Source organism: Lissotriton vulgaris, chromosome 9 (assembly GCF_964263255.1).
Source record: "Lissotriton vulgaris chromosome 9, aLisVul1.2, whole genome shotgun sequence".
Taxonomy (NCBI): Eukaryota; Metazoa; Chordata; class Amphibia; order Caudata; family Salamandridae; genus Lissotriton; species Lissotriton vulgaris.
In genome coordinates, this window is record NC_141697.1 from 603,735,393 (window position 1) to 603,758,777 (window position 23,385).

Genomic DNA, 23,385 nt, shown 5'->3' on the forward strand with positions numbered 1-23,385 from the left:
GCCGGCAGGGCGTCTCTTATCAAGATGGTGGTTCTGCCCCGCTTTCTCTATCTCTTTCAAAACCTCCCATATCATCCTGGTGCTTATTTCTTTCGTAGACTTCGTTCTGAGCTGCTGCGATTGTTCTGGGGGGGCAAGCAGCCACGGGTGGCCTGGACTACCCTTACGTTGCCTTATGCTGATGGCGGGTTCGACGTCCCTGATTTTGAACTCTATTATCTCAGCGCTCAGGCACACTATGCCTATCATTGGATGCGCCCCACGCCATTCATGCCCCAGATTGCTGCTGAACATTGGATCGCCCACCCGCTCCCACTGGAGGGGATGGTCTTGGGCAAGGTGGCAGATGTGGAAACGCCCCGCACGACGGTGACTTGCACGGTGGATGCTTGGAAGCGGACGGCTCATTTGCTAGACGTTTCCTTTCTTTACTCGCCGGCCTTGCCTCTGTCTTATCATCCGGACCTGTCGCTGTTGTTGGAGACGGGGTTTCAGCGAATGTGCAAGCGGCTAGGTGTTCTTACGTGGGGCGACTTGTTTCACGAAGGTGCCTTTCGTACGCAGGCTCATTTCTTCGGGTCGGCTGCTTGCTCCCCTCTAGACCTGTTCTACTTTGTCCGCCTGCGGCAGGGCATGCGTGCTCTACTACCGGATTATCCTTCGGAGCCTGGGGTAACCCTCCCCCTCCATGTGCTGCTGGTTTCAGATGGGCGACACCTGGTGTCGAAGTTATACGGGGCTATTCGCCGACAGCGATCGGTCCCGACCAATCGGGTGCGCGAGCAGTGGGTTGCCGAATTAGGTGCTCCTATTACAGACGAGCAGTGGAAATATTGTTGCGGGCTCACGGCCAATGTCTCTTCTAGTTGTCGCCTTAAAATTATCCACTACAAGTTTGTTCAGAGGTACTACTATACCCCGGCGAGGAAACTGCGGTTTCATTTGGCGGAGGATGACAGGTGTGCTAGGTGTCGGGCGGAAGGCGCTGACTTCTTGCATTTGGCTTGGGGTTGTACGGGGGTTTTGGAATATTGGGCTCAGGTTCATGAGGCCCTGCAGGTTATGGCGGAGAATGGGGTGGCGTTTGACCCCTTGGTGATGTTACTTGGCTTCACTAAGAACGTGCCTGCCTCTCACCGTAGATTTGTCGACGTGGCCCTGTTGTTGGCTAAGCGTAGGGTTGCTTGCTGTTGGGGTCGTGGTAGGGTGCCGCGCTTTCAGGACTGGGTGACTGACCTCATTTACTGTCAGGATCAGTATAATATCTATTCTGAATTGATGCCTGTTCGATGTAGACCAAAGGACTTTTGGAGTCCGCTTCAGGTGTACCTCCTGACCAGAGATGTGCGGGACTCTGATTCTGAACTTGAGGACCGTGAGGGGATAGGCTGATGACAACGGGATGGGCTGGGATTTTACACGACACCTGCTGCTCTTCCGATATCGGGGGGGGGGGCTGACTGTCTCCTGTCCCTGCGAGCTATTGAGGGGTGGGAGTCTCCCTTCGGACAGGTATTTTTATCGGGAATTCGGATTGTACCCCTGCGCGGCACCCCTTTATCCAGTACTCCTCATACTTGTGTCCACTCTGGCTTATGTAATCTCCGCTACTGTACTGTATTCATATTGCATTGTCTTATTGGCTCGCCTGTCCATGCTGGCTCATTGTATTTTAATGTCTCCTGCACATTTCGCTGATGCTCCTTGTATTGACTGATATCTTGCCCTGTACTTCCTCGTGTCTCCATATGTAGTTCTGTTTTGTATGTCTTTTGGGCACTGACGCACCACTGTAATGGCCGAATGTGACAGTATGTTTTGGATGTATACTTCCCTTGTACCTACTTGTCTCCAAATAAAGGTTTAAAAAAAAAAAAAAAAAAAAGACAATCCCATAGACAAGGCCAAAAGCTGGGGCATTGCAGAGATCTATTGGCTTAACCATTGCTTTTTTGGTGTTGACGGGGTCTTGCTGAACATATGTGGAAGAGATAGTGAGACACAGGGCCTCATTTATAAGGAACTAATGCAGTGCGGTACCGCAAGCCATTTGGCTGTACCGTGCTGCGTTAATTCCGAAGCACAGGGATGCTTCATAGCTACAACGATATGACGGACCCCTTTGCTCTCACCTGCGCTGGCACACAATTTGCTGCCATACGCCAACGCAGGCACCCTTGCACCATAGTGCAAGGGTGCCTGCATTGAGGGGAATGATTGATTATGTGCAAGAAGGTGTCCTTTACTGCACGTAAACAATCTGAAATTACATTTTGCAACTTCTCTGTGTGCTGCTTAATGCAGCACACATAGAAGTTGAAAAAATCTTTTTTTTTTTAAATGATTGTTTATGTGCAGGAAGAGACACCTTCCTGCACATAACAATCACAAGAGGTGATTTCCTCTTTCTATGTGAAAGAGGAACAAATGTAAATGAAAAATGTCTCCTCATTGCGCCTCTCTACCCCTCCCCTGGGGTTGCGTAGCATTCTGATACATTCCCAGGTTTACAATTTCTCGTAAATCTGGAAATGTGGCAGAAGCAAAGGGTGTTGCGTGGGAACACCCACAGCAACAACCTTGGCATGCCCCTTTAATGCAAAGTGCTGCGTGTACGGGGGCCATATGTACACAGGGTGGCTTTATGTGCCCTTGTAAATATGGGGCAGCAGGTTGCGCTGGCACTGGCAGCACAAGGAGCTTGTAAATAAGCCCCACAGTTGAGGAGCTTTGAAGTTAAACAAGGATGTGGCGTACAGCCAGAACTGCCGACCAGGTAACTGGGGAACAAGGCTCAAATCTCGTAGTCGGCGGAACAATTTGTTATTCTGGGTGAATCACTACCGCTTCCTGCAGCCCACAACAATTAATGCATCATTTTGTAATGTAACTGGTGAGCACCAAATGAGCTCCAATACCATGGGCTGGTGTTAGCACAATGGCACAATGGAGGACGGAACAAGTGTTCCAGTACCATCAGACAGTGCAAAAAAAAGCCCCACACTTCAGGAGTTGAGAAAGCCCACAGATATAACACAACATGTCTTTTCGAAACAGCACTTGTGTTGTCTAGCCAAGACCTAAAAATAGCATTCTTTCAAGTTCTGGTTTGCATCCCAGGCTTTAGGTTAGCCTCATTAGATGCGGAAATCGAGCATTAGTTTACAAAGGCAAATCCTCCCAGTCACACCAGAAGGAATATGTTGCAGGAAAAGTGCACAAAATTCTAACTTGTATCAAAGTCCAATCAGATAAGAAACGATATCCTAATGTTAACCCCTTCCCTGCTGATGACGACCGAGAGCCGTCATGGCACACAGTGCTCGTGTGCTGATGACGGCTCCCGGCCGCCATGACCGCACCCACGATCGGAATGTGCCGCACCGGCGCAGAATCGCGGCCGCGCCCAAGGGGTTAAACCCCATAGCAGAATTACTGACGGCCCTGCTACCAGTAATTTCATGTGGGTATTCCAAAAATTCAAATACTGCAGTGCTCTTAAAAGATGTATTTGAGGGGTGTTCTCTTTGAAAACTGAGACCCCCGCACCTTTTATATGTCAAATGCAGCTGCCCTGACTCCTTGTGGATTTTTAGCGTTGGGAGTCCCACACTTTCATTTAGTTAAAGGGTTTGAAGAGTTCAGCTGTTGTTAGGCCAAAGTCTAAGATCCTGTTAGTAGGTTTTGATTGCATGGTGTGTTTCTGGAAGTACTAAAAGCCTTATTGAGAATTTGGTGGATCGGATACTCTGTTAAAAGGTGAAGGATATCTCATCTGCTGTAATATCAATCAATCAATCAGTTGGGTTTCTTGTAAAGCTTGACTACTCACCCGTTAGGGTCTTCAGGCGCTGGGGTTGGGGGGTACAAGTGCCAGTGACTATATTGCGCTTGTAATATTGAGCACGGGGCAATCACCTCAGTCGTCAAGGAGTATACCATAACCCAAACTCTAAATAAAGCCCTAAAATTGACAATGGCTTATGAAGTCCTTAACTGATCCACAGAAAACATGCACCTGAACTGATCGTACTCATCAATGTGTCTAGAGTTTGCCGTGGATGCACCAGATAAACATGAGGGTTGAACAACCTATGAGTTCCATCTGTGCAAAAGCTCACAAGGCTGATACTACAACCCAGGGTGGCAGCTGGGATCATGGTTTTCTTGTGAAAATGATACCTGCAGAAAAGTGAAATAATAACCTTCAAACCCTGTGCCTCCACCAAAGAGGTAGCAGATCACGTTGGTTTCTCAGTCACTAAAGATCTGCTCTCTATATTGTATGCATACATATGAATGTATGGCACAAGGCGACCCTGTGGCATGTATAGTTTGACTTTCTCTTAAGTATTAAAAGGCTTCAAAGCCCTGGTCTGATGTTTTACCTCAAAGTAATTCAACATAGTTCCAGAAGGGACAGATCAATGCTAGATTTTTCACATATTGATGTGTTATATTTTCCAACAATAAATCTTAATTGAATTCATTAAGCATAGTTGGTAGTTATCCTGAAAATATGTAACCTATCCGGCCCTCCTAAGCCTGCACTGGACTCCCCAGCTTCAGCTCAGCTGCTACTGTGCTTACAGGATTTCAATTATTGTGTTGTTTTTTTATTGATGTTCTACCTTTACACCTGCCTTTACTCCCAGGATGCTTGTTTGCGGTCCATGGAGGACTTGGGCTGGCAGTTCGGGCTGGACAGTTCCCATGGGGAACAAGATCAAGCCTGATTTGCATATATGGCTGGGTTCAAACTGGAATGGCATGGGGAGCAAAAAAAATGATGGTTTTAGGCACAGATCTCTGCACTGGGGTGAATGTTTGACATTGTTCAACATTCTGTCCATCAGTTGTTCTTTTTGCATCTTCTTTTCCGCCAGACTTAATATTTTAACTTGTTGTAATGTTGGCTACTTTTGCAAACTATTGTGGTATTGTTTTTTTTCAAAGCAAATCTGAACCTTGACTTAGTGTGGTAACAAAGACAGGTCATTTGCATCACTTAGTTCTGGTATTGCCAAATTTGAGGTTTAGACGAGATGATCTGTAATTAGTAGAAACTGGTAACAAAATTAAATATATAACCAATCCGTATAATGGTGGCCCGGTGCTTTGAATCAGATCATACCTATTTTCAAGTTACAAATGCCAGTCCAATGAGCTATGACTGACTAAACCCACTGCATACTGCACATTGACACATGTAACTAGGCACTCAGATGGATACATATACCTGCGGATTCCTCACCTTTTGAATATCCCCAAGCACCAGCCTCCGTGGAAGCTTGACCCTGGGGATATTCAAAAGGCGAAGAATCCACAGGTAGATACTGTTTCCACCAGAAATGCATTACCGAAGGTAGTAACTTGTTCTTCATGGTTCATAATGATCAATTCAGGTTGTGTAACATGTTCTGAAGTCCTGAGGGCAGTCTTATATGGCAAATTACGGCGTTTGCCCTTTTCAAACTAATATACAGATGTGGCAGCGTCCGGCTCTGCGACCATTTGAAATAACACACGTATGTGGGAGTATTACTGAAATTGTAATTGTTCACCATTTGTAACAATAGCCTGTCCTGCCTCTTTGTTCTTATTCAGAGATGGAGTTGTCCCACCCCCTCAAATAGGCATAGAGGACACTTACAAATGCAGCTGCTCCGGGAGGAGTCTAGCAGGTACCCCGTCTTGCAGAGGCAGCTGTAGCTTCCTCTTGTGTTGGTGCAGTCTCCGTTCTGACACAGCCCAGGCTCCAGACACTCATCGATATCTAAAAGAAAGGGAAGTCAAAAAAATAAGAAATTGCTTTAGACCTCTGGAGTCACTTCATGTACCAATGGTAAAAGGTCATAGAACAGATAGTCTGAAGTCACTTCCTGTTCCAATGGTAACAAAAAAACCAGAAGCAGGCTCTTTATTTAGAGGTCACTTCTTTTTCCAAGAGTGTTGGAGCTGGTACTTTCTGGCTGGCTTAGTCGGTGCCCAAGAGAGGCAGAACCTACCACTCCTGTCAGGGTTAGGTGATTACACTCACTATATAACCTGTGCTCACCCTTGGGTAGCTTGGCACTGAGCAGTCAGGCTTATCGCAGAGGCAATGTGTAAACAATACATACACTGAGCGTCACAAAAGAGACTTCACCTGAGGTGTATGTAAATAAAAATTGTATTCAACACACACATTAATTAACACAATATGCACATCATGTATTTCTGGGCATAAATCGCACTTGGAAACATTACTAGCAGTACTAAGCCCAATAGTGTTAAAATAAAATCAGTAATATGCAAACTTGGTAAAAATTATATTCTACCCCAGCACCCTTATGCGAAGCGATATATTGTTAGATCTGGGCCCACCCTGGCAAATAATAAAATTCAAATCCACACATTTAAAGGGTGCACCCCAGGCCACAACGATATCAGGAATGTGTGCACACAGGAATTTCTAACACTTTTCAGCAACTCTGAGGGGGAAGGACCCACAGGTAAAACCAATGTCAAAACAGAGTATTCAATAGGTAATGAAACAACAAATTAAAACAAGACCACTGCGCTGTGGTACTATTGGCAGGCTGTTTTTATGCTGCACACTCATACAGCACTGTAATGCAGTGCAGAGGATATCGGCAAGTCCGCATGACGCACACTTGCACACACATGCACTTGGCACCCTAACACGGTGCAAAAGATATCCGGCAGGTCAGTTGATCATCTGAATCTAAACCCGTGGCTCAACCCCGCCCACACCTCTCAGTTACCCACCCCTACTACTCTGCCAATGGATGAAAGTTAAAAAAAACACCACTTATTATACCGGTTTGAGGCCGGAGTCACCTAGTCAGGGTCCCATTGGAGTAGGCTGGAGTAGCTGTCAGGGTAACTGCAACAGTCGACAAATGGGGGGGTTGGCCACCACTCGGAAAGTTCACCCATTTTATGTGGAGAAGAAACAGGCTAGAGGCTGTCCCAGTTCAATCAAGAGGTCCCTCAATTGGCCTTCTGTACCAGCCCAGTTCTGTGAAGCACAGGGGGGACATGCAGTCCCTCAACCCACTTAAGATCGCTCTCTGAAGTGTCCCTCAGCACAGTCACTTACTCTCACCACCCAGGTTAGATCTGGGAGATACTACCTGGCAACACAAAGTTGTTGGGCTGGGTGAGGAGAGGGCAGCTTATTTTGCCACAATGAGGGCAAGAAGAATCATGGGGGGTGCAGCAGTCCCTGCACTCCACAGGAAGTGATACACAATGTTTGGTGTGCATTGATCCGAGCTGCACCAGACAATCCATTCACAATAAACCACGAGTCGGGTTCTCCGTACCTCCCTGGAAATCAGGCACAACATCTGGTGTGCGATTATATGAGTTGCACCAGTAAATTCCAATCACAATGAGCCAAAAGTTTAGTTTACTTTACCTCACAGGAAATGAGGCACAAAGTCTGGTGTGTGATGACCCGAGTGGCACCAGACAAACGAGTTCCAATCAACTCACCAGTGGCTTCTCCATACCTCCTTGGAAGGAACAATGTCTGGTGCATAGATGATACTAGTCACAATCAACCCACGGTCGGGTTTGCCGTACATCCTCTGAATCACGACCACTGGTGCATGATGATACGATCGCACCAGACAATCTGGTTACAATCAACCAACAGTCAGGTTTTCTGTATGTCCCTGGAATGAGCACAATGTCTAGTATGCGATGATATGAATGGCACCAGTCAATCCACACCCACACACACAGTCGCTAGTTCAGTAGTACCCAACAAGGTGTAATGAGGCACTACAACAGATGCGCCCTCCCTCCGAGGGTTGAAACCTGTGAATTGGATATTGCATGCAATGAGCATGAGAGAAATGTGGCATGGACCATGATGCGGGCCACACTGAGTCACGCAACCAGTGAATCCACTTACCACCAACTAGCCGCTTGTGCGTGCTGAGGCCCCATGATGCAGGGGCCATGCTCCTTAGATGCGGGCATGGTTTGTGGCTCCGCACAAGGCAATGCGGTCTCCAGGTACTATACTTAGTCCCACGCTCATACTGTGCTGCAGTCAGGATCCAGCAGATGAAGTAGGCACTTGAGAGGACACCGCTCTCGAGGTGAAACACGTAGACGGTGTAGGTCCCTTCACGGGAGATCTTTGATATCCCTGAGACCTCTACAAAGAACTGGGGGCAAGTCAACAAGCCCTAGGAGCGCACACTTCTGGGAGCCACACAGCAGCAGGTAGTCATCCCAGGCCAGCCACTATTCAGCCAGGGTGGAGAGTCCCTTCCAATGGCAGTCTCCTCCTTGTGCACAACAGATTCCTCTGGCAGTGTGCAACATGCAGTCCAGACTGTCTGGTCCTACGTCACCACAAGTGTATCTCTGCCCAGCTGAAGTATGGCACCAGCAGTTGCACTGTAGTGTGCCTTTGTAGTAAGGGGGTGGTTTAGAGGTTCTCATTTGAATTACAGATGTCTCCCCTAAATGTCAGTCCTGTCTGCCGTGGGGCCTTGGAATGCAGATCTTAAACTTCAGTAGAGCCATGATCTGGCTTCCCAGAGGCCAAGTGTCAAAACCTCTTTCCAGCCAAGTCCTCAAATGGAAGAGGTCTTTTGTTCCAGTTGCATATCCAATGTTTATGGCTGTCTCTGGGAACTGAACAGATGTGCTCCCCCAGCCTCCAGTGTGGACTAGAGTCAAACTAAAAGGCACACAAAAGAGTTTAGCGCAGAAAAATGTCCACTTTCTAGAAGTAGCATTTCTAAGCTATCAATGACAAATCCACCTTTACCACAAGGGAGGATTTGTCATTGTGAATATAATGATAGTAAATACTATGAGGCTGCTCCACTTTAAGCCACCACTGCACCTTAAAGTAATCTCAGCCACTCCCCCACGCCAACCTATGGGAAGAGCAAACCTCATAGGTAGTTAAAGGCACATGTGTGGTTCTTCTCTGCCTAGGAAGGGAACACACCTGTGTACCTGCCCTGCCTTTCACCTATCACTTGCTCAACCCCTCAAGGCTCACCCTAGGGGTGCTTTAGGGAAAGGCATTCTAGCTTTGCCAATGGTTTAGAAAGGCCAACGTGAGCATAAGTGTAAATGTGCACACACAAGCCTGTGATGACAGCCTTGAGACATGTTTGAAAGGTTCTTCTTGTGTGTGGCACAATCAGTGCTGCAGCCCACTAGTAGCCAGTGCAGTACTCGTCCTGGGTATGTGGTATACCTCTTGACAGGTTACTCACAGGAGCAGTATCTAAACTAATCAGGTAAGCACCACTTCCTAGCATAAGTAGGAAGGGTGAGCGCTCTTTCACAATGCATTACAGTGGGAGAGTGCACAACGTCCAAAGGCCCTGAAAAGAGAATCAGCAAAAACCACAAGGAAAAAGCAAACATATATAGGGAACTATTACTCCAGAGCACTGCTTAATTTTAGCCGGTGGTTTCCAGTGCTCAGCACCCGCAATTATTTGTCAGCAGTGGCACTTAAGACAGCTGCGACATGCTGGTGCTGTATTTTCAATTTAAAGACGAGCAGAACAACACTTGTTTTTTCATTCAAAATGCAATAAAAGCAACTAATATCTGTTGCTCAAGCCATTCCTATAGCTTTGGGGGCCACAAACAGTCTGCGTTGTCAAACTTGTAGAACTGAGATGGTTAGCAGGTGTGTAGGTTCTCTCATTGGCAGCATTGGCAGTGGCAATGGGTGGTGCAAGCTGGGGTGATCTGTTGACGAGGGCCCTGGCACTTATGTATTTTTTTTTTTTTTACAAATTAAGCACTGCTCCAGAGTAGCAGATCCAACAAAGAGTATAAGAGCCAGAAGCACTCTCAAGTATACAAGGTCACTTCCTGTTCCAATGGCCAAAGACTCACAGTATTCTCGGTAAACTGAGGTCACTGCTTGGTCCAAATGGCATAAGACCCAAGCGCACCTCACAACTCTGCAGTCATGTGCCTTTATCAAATCCACACAGGTGGCACGCTAAAACGAGAAATTAAAATTGTGTTGCGGAAACAATGACTTCCACTTTACACTACAGTGCATCCCCTGGAGGCTAAGTGGATCTTGTGCACCTCCTCTCGGTCAATCAGTTACTGATAAACCTCAAGCCCGTCTTTCTTAACCCATCACTCAGAATTTAGGACCTCTTAACAGCAGAAGCCTGTTCTAGTTGATAAGGGGGTCTGTTTCTTTTCCTGGCACCTGCATTAGTTTTCTAGACACACTTTACAGTGTTGGTAGAAATCTGGGTCCATTTGTCACACTCTGTTAAGTAGTTGTGGGGGTGGGGGGGGGGGAGATGGGGGGAGTTGTAACATCCAACTAGTCTCCTTGAGTTCATACAGGCAGCATACCATCAAGCATATACAAAAGCCAGGCAAGGAGGCCCACACCGGCTCCCCAAGGACAGCCCATTGGTCCCAGTCTGTCAAAAATGACCAAATCGGTGTAAAGCAGCAGAATACTTAGATAAGGAGCCAGCAACGTCTAGGACAGCTGAAGCTAGGACCTCAGACATTAGGATAAGGTGGGCTGAGACAAGAGGTGGGAGGGCTTCCGAGCTTGTGAATGGATAGAAGTCATGCATCTGTCAAAATGTCCTCAGATTGTCAGTGACAAAGCCATGGGAACTTTTTCCATTTATCGCTCTAATCCGGGGACATGACTGCAACGATGAGGGTTCACTGGTGCGTCGGTGGATGCCGTACAAAGGTGCTACAATTTAAACTGTATTATTTGGGGCTTGTCGCAGCAATTTTGCTTGTGAACGTGTATTCTAGAATGGGTATCAGCAGCGTCAAGTGATGGGGCCTAGGGAGCTTCATTGGGCGCTAGAGATCGCCACAGAAAGGAATTGTGTTCAGGACAGCTGTAATCCAAGGGCTAGTCATAATGCAAGCCTACGGTGTAAGAGAAAGTTGCGCGTTGTTTGCAAAGGAGCTCAATGTGTCACAGTGGCCCAGTGCTGCAGAGTTAGTTCCTTCTGCAACCTGGTGGTGTGTGCCTCCTTCAGAATGTGGCGAGCTGCCCCTGTGCTTGCAGGATCTTCAAGATAACAAATCCCTTTAAATAGGGGACAAGATGTGGCCCGGTGGTGTGGAGGGGCCTCAATGACATCATTGGGCTACTGCGTGTGGGAAGGTAATAGTTTGGGGTATAGTGGGGCAGTATTATTCGGTGATCTCATGTAATTAGTTTCACTGGAGTACATTTTACTGAAAATATTTTATTGTAAACCAATCTCATTAAACAACAAAGAGACAGAAAATACCTTTAATCGCAATTAGCAGAAAAAGGCACGGGACAGATTCAAGTTTATAGTTAACTTGCAGTTTAGAGGCAGCGCTGTAGTGACAGTCAAAGGCATGACAGTTGTGGCTACAGTCAAAGGTATGATAGTTGTGATAGAGTCAAAGGCATGATAGGTGTGGCTACAGCCAAAGGTATGATAGTTGTGATAGAGTCAAAGGCATGATAGGTGTGGCTACAGTCAAAGGTATGATAGTTGTGGCTACAGTCAAAGGTATGATAGTTGTGGCTACAGTCAAAGGTATGATAGTTGTGGCTACAGTCAAAGGTATGATAGTTGTGGCTACAGTCAAAGGTATGATAGTTGTGGCTACAGTCAAAGGTATGATAGTTGTGGCTACAGTCAAAGGTATGATAGTTGTGATAGAGTCAAAGGCATGATAGGTGTGGCTACAGCCAAAGGTATGATAGTTGTGATAGAGTCAAAGGCATGATAGGTGTGGCTACAGTCAAAGGTATGATAGGTGTGGTGACAGTCAAAGGTATGATAGTTGTGGCTACAGTCAAAGGTATGATAGTTGTGGCTACAGTCAAAGGTATGATAGTTGTGGCTACAGTCAAAGGTATGATAGTTGTGGCTACAGTCAAAGGTATGATAGTTGTGGCTACAGTCAAAGGTATGATAGTTGTGATAGAGTCAAAGGCATGATAGGTGTGGCTACAGTCAAAGGTATGATAGTTGTGGCTACAGTCAAAGGTATGATAGTTGTGGTTGCGGTCATTGGTATGCCAGTTGTGGCTACAAAGGCATTACAGTTGTGGCTACATTCAAAGGTATGATAGTTATGGTGACAGCCAAAGGTATGATAGTTGTGGCTACAGTCAAAGAAATGATAGTCGCAGTGATAGCCAAAGGTATGATAGCTGTGGTTACAGTCAAAGGTATGAAAGACGTGGTTACAGTCAAAGGATCTGATATAGAATTTGGTGGACAGGTACTCTGTGACAAAAGTGACGAATGCCCTATTTGCGTTATTACATGAGCCAGAGAATAAAATTCCCTTGTAATGAAGCAGATGAGGTATCTGCCATGCTTGTAACTAGTAACCCCGCCACCAAGCTCTAAATCAGTTCCTCTATTATGATAAGGGATATATTATTTGGATGGGATATGATGGCTACAGCAGTCAACTTCGAAGCTGGGGAAACCTGTTCAAGGCTGACAGGAGGTGCAAACAACCTGTGATTCTCGGAAAGTCACTTACTCTCCCTGTGCCTAATAAAAATAAATGTGCCGGTCTGTAATGAAACTAGGGCTCATGTAAAGGGCTATGATACCCAGTGGCAGCAGCACAGTTAAGAGCAGAGGGGCGGGCGGGGTGGGGGTCAGGTAAGTAGACATACAAAGGGAGAAGTAAAATTAAATAGAAGAAAATATAAAACCACTTATCTTGCGCTCGCCGCATCGCCGACTCAGCAATGCGGCGAGCGCAAGGTAAGTGGTTTTAATTATTTTTCAATTTCATTTTACTTCTCCTGTCGTGCGTCGAGTTTCCTGAACCCGCACCGCCCCCTGCTGTGCCAGCTGCTACTGCTGATCCCTTTTGGTCGAGTATCCGCTATATAAAACTGGAAAAAAAACTGTTAGATTTGGTTCAGGGAAATGAATATGATTACATCTAGGAACAGGTTATGTTACAGTCAGTGAAAGATTTAGGATCAGCTTGTGGTATACATTTAGGATCATTTTATTTAGTTATTTATTTTTGCAGTTTTTATATAGTGAAGACTTGGTCCAAAGGCATTACAATGCTTTACAAACATTGGCAAATAACTTATTTGGCATAAATTGAGATCAATCTTTGCTACTAATTCATAAGCCATAAAAAAGTTACTTCAACATGCCCACACATCTGGAAACATCCATAGACTGCACTGCAGAAAATAAAAAATCTGGCTATCAAATTTTAAGCAGATCTCACCCTACAGTGGAAAAATCAACACTAAGGACAAGCAGTTTAAATTCCTGCCGGCCATACTCTAAAAAGTCCTCCTGCCTGATCAAATCAACCATTTGGTGGACCTCACTACAAGACTAGGGATTCTATATCTGAATTATTGCAATGTAATATCACCATGCTCACCGAAAAATTAATTGAAAAACTAATGAGAGTGTATTGCAGTAGGCAACGTTGTTTCTGAACCTTTAGACTCCTGAATGCGTAAAATCCTCTGTAACTCACTGCCCGGACTTCAGTGTTTTCAAAAAACACTTATGAAATGCTCAATTTGGTGTCCAAGGCGTACCTAACAAAAAGAAAATGAAGCTTGAAGAAATAGTACCCCACCACCCTCTAACCAGGATTCAATATTCAGCTGGTTGAGATCCGACCCACCAAGGGGGATTTCAAGGACAAAAGCAGAGGGAGATCCCTCAGCCTTTAGTGATTGGGATTTTAAAAAGCTCAAAGCTAAAACTAAGGGTAGATTTACAAACTGCAAGCATTTTAGGATGTACTTGAAAACTGCACCTGTTCTGACTAGCCGTAGAATGAGAAGTGACAACAGAAAGTTTAGCAATTGAGAAATACCACCAATTGCAAGTCATAATTCACATTCACAAATCAATAACGTCATGTCCGCCTGCTTCCACACACTTTGCCTCCTTCATAGGAGCTTCAAGTGGATCCCCACCGAGTCCAGGAAAATGGTCACCCATGCGCTCGTCAGCAGCAGACTCGACTACAGCAACGCACTCTAATCCTACACCACCTAGAAACTCCAAAAGAAACTACAGACCATCCAGAATACCTCCACCAAACTCATTCTGAACATCCCAAGCCGCAACCACATCACCGACTACCTGAGAGACCTTCATTGGCTACCTGTCAACAAGACAATTACCTTCATGCTTCTCACTCACGTCTGCAAAGCACTCCACAACGCCAAACCTGCATAACTCAGCTACCGCCTCTCTTTCTTCACCCACACCAGATATCTCCGCTCCGCCCAACTGGCCCTGGCCAACGCCCCACGTATCCGCAAGACCACAGCTGAAGGAAGATCCTTATCCTACCTCTCTGCAAAGACCTGGAACTCCCTGCCTCTGCATCTCAGTCAATGTATGTTTAGATTGATGTTTTGTGAACCCCTATTGTAGATTTGTAAATATATTTCTTATTCAATACAAAATTATTAATCTACACACCTGCTTTAGAATTGTTCTTTTTCCTCTCTAAATAATTAAGTTTTCTTGAATATTTCTTTAAATAACTTTCAATTGAAATATTGATGTCAAAATATGACATGTTGAATTGCATACAAATCGGTCAAATATATTTATGTAAAAAGATCTTTTGTGGGCATTCTTACCAATTATATCACTGTCTACCCAAGTCGCCGAGGCAATATTGGGTTGCCCTCTTTCTCTATATATACTTTTAGAAAGTGGGCATTTCACTGTGCTTATGACTCTTGTGTTTTGCAACCTGACTCCAATCCACATCTAGGGTAGAGTGACAGTGGGGCTTTGTGCATATTTTCCAGACAGCCATCACACAGAAGGGTTGGGTGTAACAGGGTTGCATCTGCATTCATATGCATACTGAATGGTGTTACTGCACTGGGAAAGAGGGGTTGGGGCACACCTACATTTGTATAGGCTGGGCCCTGCCCTCACACAAAGGGCTTGTTTACCCCCTACTGATGTTCGGAAACAAAGCTTGGATAAAATAGGGGTGTTGTGCACTTCTATGATTTCTTTTGAAGTTTCCCCTAGATCAAAGACATTTTGAGTATAAGTACAGGGGCTCTGACCCCTTGATTTTAGACACTGTGGACTTGTAACCAGACCCTGCTGGCTTTACAGACTGCACATTGCCAGAAGGAGCTGCTATGCTGCCAGGAAGAACTGCCATTGGACTGACTTGCTTGTTGTGCTGACCTGTGGCCTGCTGGGCTACTAGAAGGACTGCAACTTTTCTCAATGACCCTGATGTGCTGGTCTATTAATTATATTGTGCCCCCTCCCCCCATTAGAAAGGGGGACCTCAATGTGCAGTGCCTGGGGGAAAAGGGCCACCCAGTGGCACCAACACTCCAGTTGCAGACCCCATGGCCGGTCATTTAAATCCCCTGTCCATTGGGACCCATTCCAGGTGGAAGCTGCCGTATTGAGGAAAGTTGGCTGTGTGAAGGCTCGAGCTGTATGGTCGGCTCTGTCTCTGGTGAAGGTGCCTTGTCGGGTTGGTAAGGATCACCATAACCATGTTGGCCATCTACTGGTCAGAGGAAACCAACACAGGTTAGGAGGAGTTGTGTGACTGTCCTGTGTTTCCTTCATGGGTGGCGTTGTGCTCCCAGTGGGAGGAGCCCGGCCGAGAAGAGAGATTTCCGCTTTGTGGTAGCTGAGGGTCCTGCCGGGTGGCAGAGTCTGTCCCACCACTGCATTGACTCCCCTTTACTGAGGCCAAAATGTACTGTGTGTTGGACAGGTGCACCGCACGCTTGTAGGCAGCTGCATTTGGGCACATTACGAGTGAAGGGTGGTTCTCTGGGTTTGTGCTTTCCCCCATCACTCTGTTATACGTGCCTTTTTTTTTGATTTTCAAAAACCTTTATTGAGCAAAATTGCATAACATAGTTACAAGATTGCACCGTATCAAGACATCATGGACAGACATACGATATATTCCAGCAAAAGATACCTCGAATACAGAATGCTTGAAATCAATACAAAGAAGAAATATTGTAGGAGCACCAATACAGTGGAGTGGGCCCCGGGAGGAAGCACCTTAAGTGAGGGGGGGGGATTATTGAACAGAGGGGAGAGAGAGCGGGAAGCAAGCTACTCATTGACCATCAACGGCGGCCGCCGCGTGCGGATCGCCTATGGGGAGCGCGGGGGAGGTCGCCGGGTGCTGGGACACAAGTGGGCCCCAAATGTCAATTGGAGGGATCTGGCAGGCATGAGGTCCCAAAATTCATACAGTAGAGTCTGGCAGCGCGAGGCGTCCTCAAGCCAAAGGCCGACCTTAGGTGCAGGCTTGCAGCTCCAGCACATGGAAACCCTGCGCCGCGCAAGGAAAGTAGCATGGCAGTCAGGCGGCGGAAGGCATCTGGCAATATTTAACAAAGCCCAAAAGGCAAAGTGGAGCATTGGGCTGGACCAGCGACGAGGTGATCTCAGAAATAGCGGCGCAGACCTCACGCCAGTATGCGGAGACCTGGAGACACAGCCATGCGAGGTGGGAAATGTCAGCCGCAGGAGCAGAGCAGCGCAGGCATCATCATTGGGGAAAAAGTCCCTTCTTGTGAAGCTGGACAAGAGTCTGGTTTAGCCTATGTAAATATTTAAAGTGAATAAAGCGCAGATGGTAATTTGAGGACAGATGTTTAATCTGGTTACAACAATAGAGCCAGTCAGATTGAGAGATTTTGATACCCAGGTCCTCACCACACGCGCACTGTCAGTGGAAATGGAAGATGCGTCCAGCGTGAGGCATAGATTTTAGTGACTAGTTTCCGAGGGGTGGGGGACGTATAAAGGACGTCGAGAGTGGACATCGAGCTCCCTGCAGACAGCCCTGAGTTGATAGTAGAGTAGAGTGTCCATGGGGCCAGAGTTGGCAACAAGTGAGAAGAATGTGCCCCCAGGGTAGAGATCCGACACTGTAGACAGCCCTAAGCAAGTAGCATGTTTAACCATCCCAGAGGTTTGAAGAGGAGGAAAAGCTGGATGATGAGCGATTGGCACTGTATTCGCGGAGAGCATGCCAGAGCCGCAAATGTACGGAGCCCCTCCCAGGCCCAGCGCATGGTCTCGAACGTATCTATCTCAGTGCATGGGAGTTTTGCTGGGGCGAACAAGGCGGTCGAGAGAGGCCATGGGGCAGCAAGGTCAGCCTCCACCGCAACATGCGGTTGAAAGGGGATCGAGTGGAGCCAAAAATGAAGAAAACTGGCCTGGGCACTAAGGGAATAAAGTTTAAAACCAGGGGTGCCAAGTCCGCCGCGTGACATTGGGAGGCTAAGAATGTTGTATGCAATCCTAGGCTGTCGACCGGCCCAAACCAAAGTGATGAGCAAACAGCGGACTTTGCGAAAAAAAAGTGGGCAGTAAGGTTGATGGGAATGTTCATGAACAAATACAAAGACTTTGGGAGCACAACCATCTTGGCGATAGCTATGCGACCGGCCAAAGATAAAGGCAGCCGGCACCAGAGGGGAATCTTGGACTCAAGCCAGTCCACAGCACTGCCAAAGTTAGCTCTCTAAAGTTCATCTACGTCCCTGCTCAGCCAGATACCTAAGTACCTAGTGGGACTGACGCCCACATGAAGGTTTAGTCTGGAGTGAAAGGCACCCTGGCATCAGTGACGGGGAACAGCACAGACTTATTCCAGCTCACCTGGATTACAGAGTAGCCCCCAAATTGTATCACTTTACGAAAAAAAGGGCTGAGGTTCTCCTGAGGATTGCCGACATAAAGAGTGACATTGTCCGCATACATGGAGACTAAAAGAGCGCGATCTGCAAAACCAATGCCTCTTTGGGTGTTATGCTCTGTTATACGTGCCTTGGGGCATTTATCTGATTGTTGCCATACTGGGTGAACCCTGACAGAGACCCTTCTTCGTGATTTAGCGAAGTCACAAAAATTATTGTAGCTCTGTAATAAGGCAAGCAGGCGCTCCTGCGGCCTACGTGTTAAATCAATAACTCATCTGTTCTTTTTCAACAAGGCTCACAAGGATTACAGCCATAATCCCACTGATAAGAACACTGGGGTTCTGGGCTGTATGGTGTTACTGTTGCTGATGTGTATATGGTGTTAACTAGTACTAATGGTGATGCCTGGTAATTCATGTGTTTTCTCCCTGTAACCTAACTGCTGAATTTCATGTCCTGATATTATTATATGTATCGTTTTTACCTTGCAGTGTCAGGATAATGAGTATTATTTCAGGATTTGCATTGTATACGCAGGGATGGTGTTTTCATGACTTGTGCAACATATACATCTTTATCTTATTGCCCTAACTGTAATGTTTTGACATTTGCCTAGTTGGCAAAGTGATTACTTGATTTGATATAAATCTGTGTGGAGTCTTCATTGTGGTGTGTTTATTGAGTCATTGGTGTGTGTGTTACGCAAACGCGTTACACATTGGCTCTGGGATAAGCCTGACTGCTCGTGCCAAGCTACAAAAGAGGTGAGCAGGGGTTATCTTGTGTGTGTAATTCCCTTACCCTGACTAGAGTGGTGGCTTCTGCCTGGCTTAGGTGCATACCCTAGCCAACCAGATACCCCATTTCTAACAATCTGTCAAAAAAAGGTAAGAAGCATACACATGAGGCACAACCTGTGGGGTAATAATATTTTGTTATGAATACGACCCCACTGTAGTAGGACTTTTCTGTCTTGCAAAAACTTGTTTATGTTAATGTGCCAATTGGTTGAACAAATAAATAAACAAATAATCACTATTTTTCATTTTGTACTGATTTTCAGTTACACTGTAGTATTCAAAGTTCAACCCCTAACGTATATGTGTCTGGCTGGATTCAATACAACATGTTACTTGGATAGCTATAGGCAAAGTAAAACAATCGCTGGATAAAGATGTAGATGGTAGTTGAACGAGTGCTTTTAAATACAAAACTCACCTACACAAGATCCATTTATTTGTTCATAGCCCTTGGGGCACTGCAGATCACTTCTTCCTACGGCGACATTTCCTGTAAAAATAAATTGTTTTATTTCATTATTATGCTTCAGTTTTCCTGGAAGACATCTTGTAATATTGCAAGATTGCCTGCCAGATTCTGCAGGAGCAATAATTCAATTTTGTGTTTTAATTCAATAGTCCATACTCTGGAATTAATAATGGAATATGCATAACCTAAGAATTTATAAGTTGTGAAAAAAAGAATACAATGGGAATTTGTGCAAAATCTTTGCCAGTAGTATTGTCTTATGAACCATCGGGACTTCTAAAACATTCTTTCTGTGGCGGTGCGGTGACAGAGGTCTAAAACTAAGGCTAAAATTGGCATTTCAACCAAGCAAACTAGTCTAGAAAATCCACATTATTTATAAGTCAAATTTAATACACGTGATTGCTTCTATCTTCCTAATTGTAATTGGACTTTTTTTTTGTTATATGAAGCCTGAATGTCCAGATGGCCAACATATTGTGAATGCCAAGGTGAGTTATTCTGGACACTAAAAAATGCAACATCTCATTTCAGTGTTGCCACCTTACTCTACCATTGTCTCTCTCTATCTTCAAGTCCATCGAAAAATTCGACTAATTTCTCTTATTTATTGGACTGATAGATGAGTGTCTGCATAAGGACTGGTGGAGATGAGGATATTCATTTGTATTCCTCTCAGTTTCTCATGAGAAATTGAATGGAAAAGACTGAGGCCAAAAGGCAGCACCAGAGAGACACAGGGAGAGAGAAAGAGTGAGGAAGGATAGATAGCTGCTTGAAAATAGAGAAGTGTGGCTCAATGATTAGAGCGGCAGACCCTGATGCAGAGGTCTAGCCCGGGTCCCCGCCTCGGCGGGTCTTGGGCTCAAAATTCCACGGACCTGATCATTCTCGCCTCAGTGCCTATTCCAATCATGGAGTCCCACTCTGCAACTCTGGGCAATAGCTTGCTTAATCTCCACAACAGCCCCCACAATGCTAAGGATGCCTGGCCTCCGCCTTGGGGGTGCCCAGGAGTGGACGCCTCACAGGGAAAGCCAGGATGGGTTCCACAGCGGTATTCGTACAAGCGCCGTGAGACCCTTGCGGGTGAGTAGTGCGCTATACAAGTATCAATTTACATTTTTAAATTATACTTTGCACCGACAGAAGTAGCCAATCTGCGACTATAAAGGAGTGAACCCCTTGCATTTATGTGCTTTCCTGTTTCTCAACCTTCTCTTGTTTCTCATATGTTAGCAATTAAATGGACCCTGCAGTTTAATTAAAGATGAGTAACTTTGTTACACATATGACCAGCTTTCTCTAATCCAATCTACTGGAAAACATGTATTGCAAAGGATTGTCCTGACTGATAAGACACTCTATGCATGATGGGCCAATTAAACAGCAGGGGAAGCATAATCCTACTTACAATGTATTCTAGCACAGGAATCCATAGAACAATGCCATGAACCAATGTATATCTGCAACCCGCATGCCAATAATGCAGCGTGCATCACTGATTCAGAGGGAACAAGGTTCTCCCTCACTCGTTCAGTTAATATCATAGACAAAGTCTGCCAATTGGTGACTGTGCTCATCCCATAAAGGACTGATATCGGCATACGTGGTCCTGTTTATTGGTCTTGGCATCTTCCACGCAACACTTCCATCCTTCAAGAGATCACACCATTCGGCACTGGGAGATGACACAACCGTGCTCAGTCACAATCATAGTGTATGTTGGAACCTCTTCAACATTATTCACATCAAAGTATCCTTAAAAGCATAGATTCCCATATCCATGGTCATTTTCAAGTTGCAACCAATGTATTTGGTACACAGCCTTAAATGTCTGCAAGTCATGTGCAACATACAAACTGAAGCAGCCATCTTTGAAAACATTTAAGTTTGACTCCATCTTAATAGTCTTCACACCTATGTGATGACCTATGACAAAGGGGTTGGATGGCTATGGGCTCCTTCCTAAGGCCATGGCTAACTTGCAAAGAGAGTGAAGTGGTTGCCTCTTACCTTTTCAGACAGAACATATATGCAACCTCTTACACTAAATTCTCCATGAAAAGGAGAGGAATGTCTTCAGTTCTAAAAATATTCATTTTGTTCCAGGACATTGATAGCAATGTGATATTAGAACATTGGAATATTGGGAGCTCCATTGAAAACAATGGAATATCTCTGGGCTCCTAATGGCCAGCAGTAGCCCGGAGCTCCAATATTCCAATGTTGTCCTTCACAGCTGTTTCTGTGAACAAAGCCCTCACAAAGCCCACTCGGATTTCAATCCCCTCGGGCTCTATGAGGCCTTTGTTTTATTTGTTAGACCATTCTGCCCTCTAGTACTAGAATGTTCTAATTGCCTTACAGACCTCAGTAGTTGGGCTACACTGGTATTAAAGTCCCGCTCCCTTGTTAAAGGCCCTCCCCACTCTGGAGTGGGCCTTTAATAGCCGGTATAGCCCATTACAGGGGGCTAAAAGTCCATATTAGCATCTGAAAAAAGAGAAATATGCAAGCTCTGTGATCACATAGTTTACTTACCCACGTCTATAGCACACACTTATGTGTACTTCTTAACTCTTGCCTAACTCTAAAAAGTGTCAATAATTTCCAGGGATACCACACAACTATTTATCCTACCACATAGAATTTGGCAATGATAGAAATTTGCGGGACAGGAAATTTAAATGAAATACCTTCTAAGGGATTTGAGCTTTGGACTCACAAAGTGAGAGTTAGAAAAAGAGCTGGGTTCATTTTCACTACTTTCCATTTTACTTCTTCTTCCTGATCTCAATAAGAACACTTTTGCTTTAATTTCTTGTGTTCATTAAAGTTTTCCATTTGGTGTCTTACAAAGCCAAAGTGAAAGCAGTGGTGCTTTATGTTTTGTGGAAAGAAGCTCCTTAGTGAGGCCATGGATGTGTAGTACTCACTGCACTTCATGGCAGGCGTAAGGGTGACGCAGGCCCTTTCACATGGGGCTTGCCTCATGTGAAAGGACACTTTGCTGGAGTTGCGTCTGTTTTCAATCACACCCCAGCAATGCGCCACTTTCGCACCTACAGATACGTCAGGAATAAAGACGTATCTGTAACTCCTTGCGACATGATGCGCTCTACTTTAAATATGGCGCATCTATGGTGTTGCAAGGGGGGGGTGCACTGAGAAGTGTTGCATCGCTGCTTTGTTGCAGCGATGCAACACAACTTCTCAAAAATTAGGCCCTCATTTTCTCAAAATAGCGCATTATTTTTGCCCTGAAATATACATTTTAGGTTGTGTTTTCGTTGGGTACCAAAATGTTCCTCATCTGGCCCCACAATACTCAGTTCTATGTTGGAAGGGGGCCAATGCCGAGATTAATGAGGCACTTGAGCAGTACATTTGTCTTGCTTGTGTTTTTCTTTGTGTACATCAGTGGCAGTGCATATGATAAGTGAGGGGCTTGGATTGTTTTGAGAGGGGAGGGGGCTGGGGTGTAGTCAGCTGCCACACCGGGGCCCAGTGCTGGAGAGGCAGATCTTTAAGGGGAGTCGTGGGTGTTCTCAGCTGTTTATAGAAGTTAATTTATAACTGAACTAAGTGACCTGAGAGCTTCAGGGAGTTGCCCTTTAAATCAGTGCACGATTAGACACTTGTTATTTATTCCCTCTGGGCCTTCCTTGCTGATATGCTTAATGAATCAGCAGGGCGCAGTCCTTGGGTTTTTATACAGCTGCTCGCACAGGCCTTTATTTATATCTGATAGATAGGGATGTCTAGACGAGGTCTGTGTTTGTAAACACAACATATGGCCTGGCTCCCATAGCTCATAAATTACACAATTAAAACATTTTGAACCAGAGGTTTACTCTGCAGAGTTATAAAAAGAGTGATATATATATAAAAACAAAGGTTAAAAGAAAGGACGTAGTTTTAACACCCTAATGTGTATTTAAAAAAATCAGAAATGAACTTAAAAAACACAATAAAAATGCAGTTATGGTTACAAATTGAAATTGAATAAAACACCAAAATGTACAAACTATGGTTAAGATCACAATCCATTACTTGTAGAGCAGTCATGCAAACCATGAGTCGTACAAAAAATTGCAATGCTCATGACCTTTCCTTAATGTGACAGATGCAGTTAAAAAAGTTGCAAATAATTGTACAGATGAAATTACATATCACATTATCCTTACTACTTTGAAAGGCATGACTATAAATGAAGTACTATTAATTGGGTTGAGTTGTTTTTAAATAGTTTTTGCTTTAAGGTGTTTTTATTTATTGGAATACATTTTGTGAGGTCACAAGTATTGCATTTTGTGTCTGTGAAAAACAGCAGTAAGTGCTTTGTCTTAAAACACATCTCACAGACCTCAACAGTGCGATAGAGTTAGGCA

At 45.2% G+C, this 23,385-nt stretch overlaps 1 protein-coding gene across 7 annotated transcripts in view; it reads right to left on the minus strand.

Annotated features, from left to right (window-relative positions):
* Positions 1–23,385, minus strand: part of LTBP4 (latent transforming growth factor beta binding protein 4) — a 1,439,220-nt gene that overhangs the window by 311,898 nt on the left and 1,103,937 nt on the right. For all 7 annotated transcript variants that reach the window (XM_086938230.1, XM_086938229.1, XM_086938227.1 and 4 more), the window contains 2 exons: positions 18,941–19,012; positions 5,654–5,776 (listed from right to left, as the gene is read on the minus strand). In XM_086938230.1, coding sequence (XP_086794356.1) covers positions 5,654–5,776; positions 18,941–19,012 — 195 coding nt within the window. The remainder of the gene's footprint in view (positions 1–5,653; positions 5,777–18,940; positions 19,013–23,385) is intronic.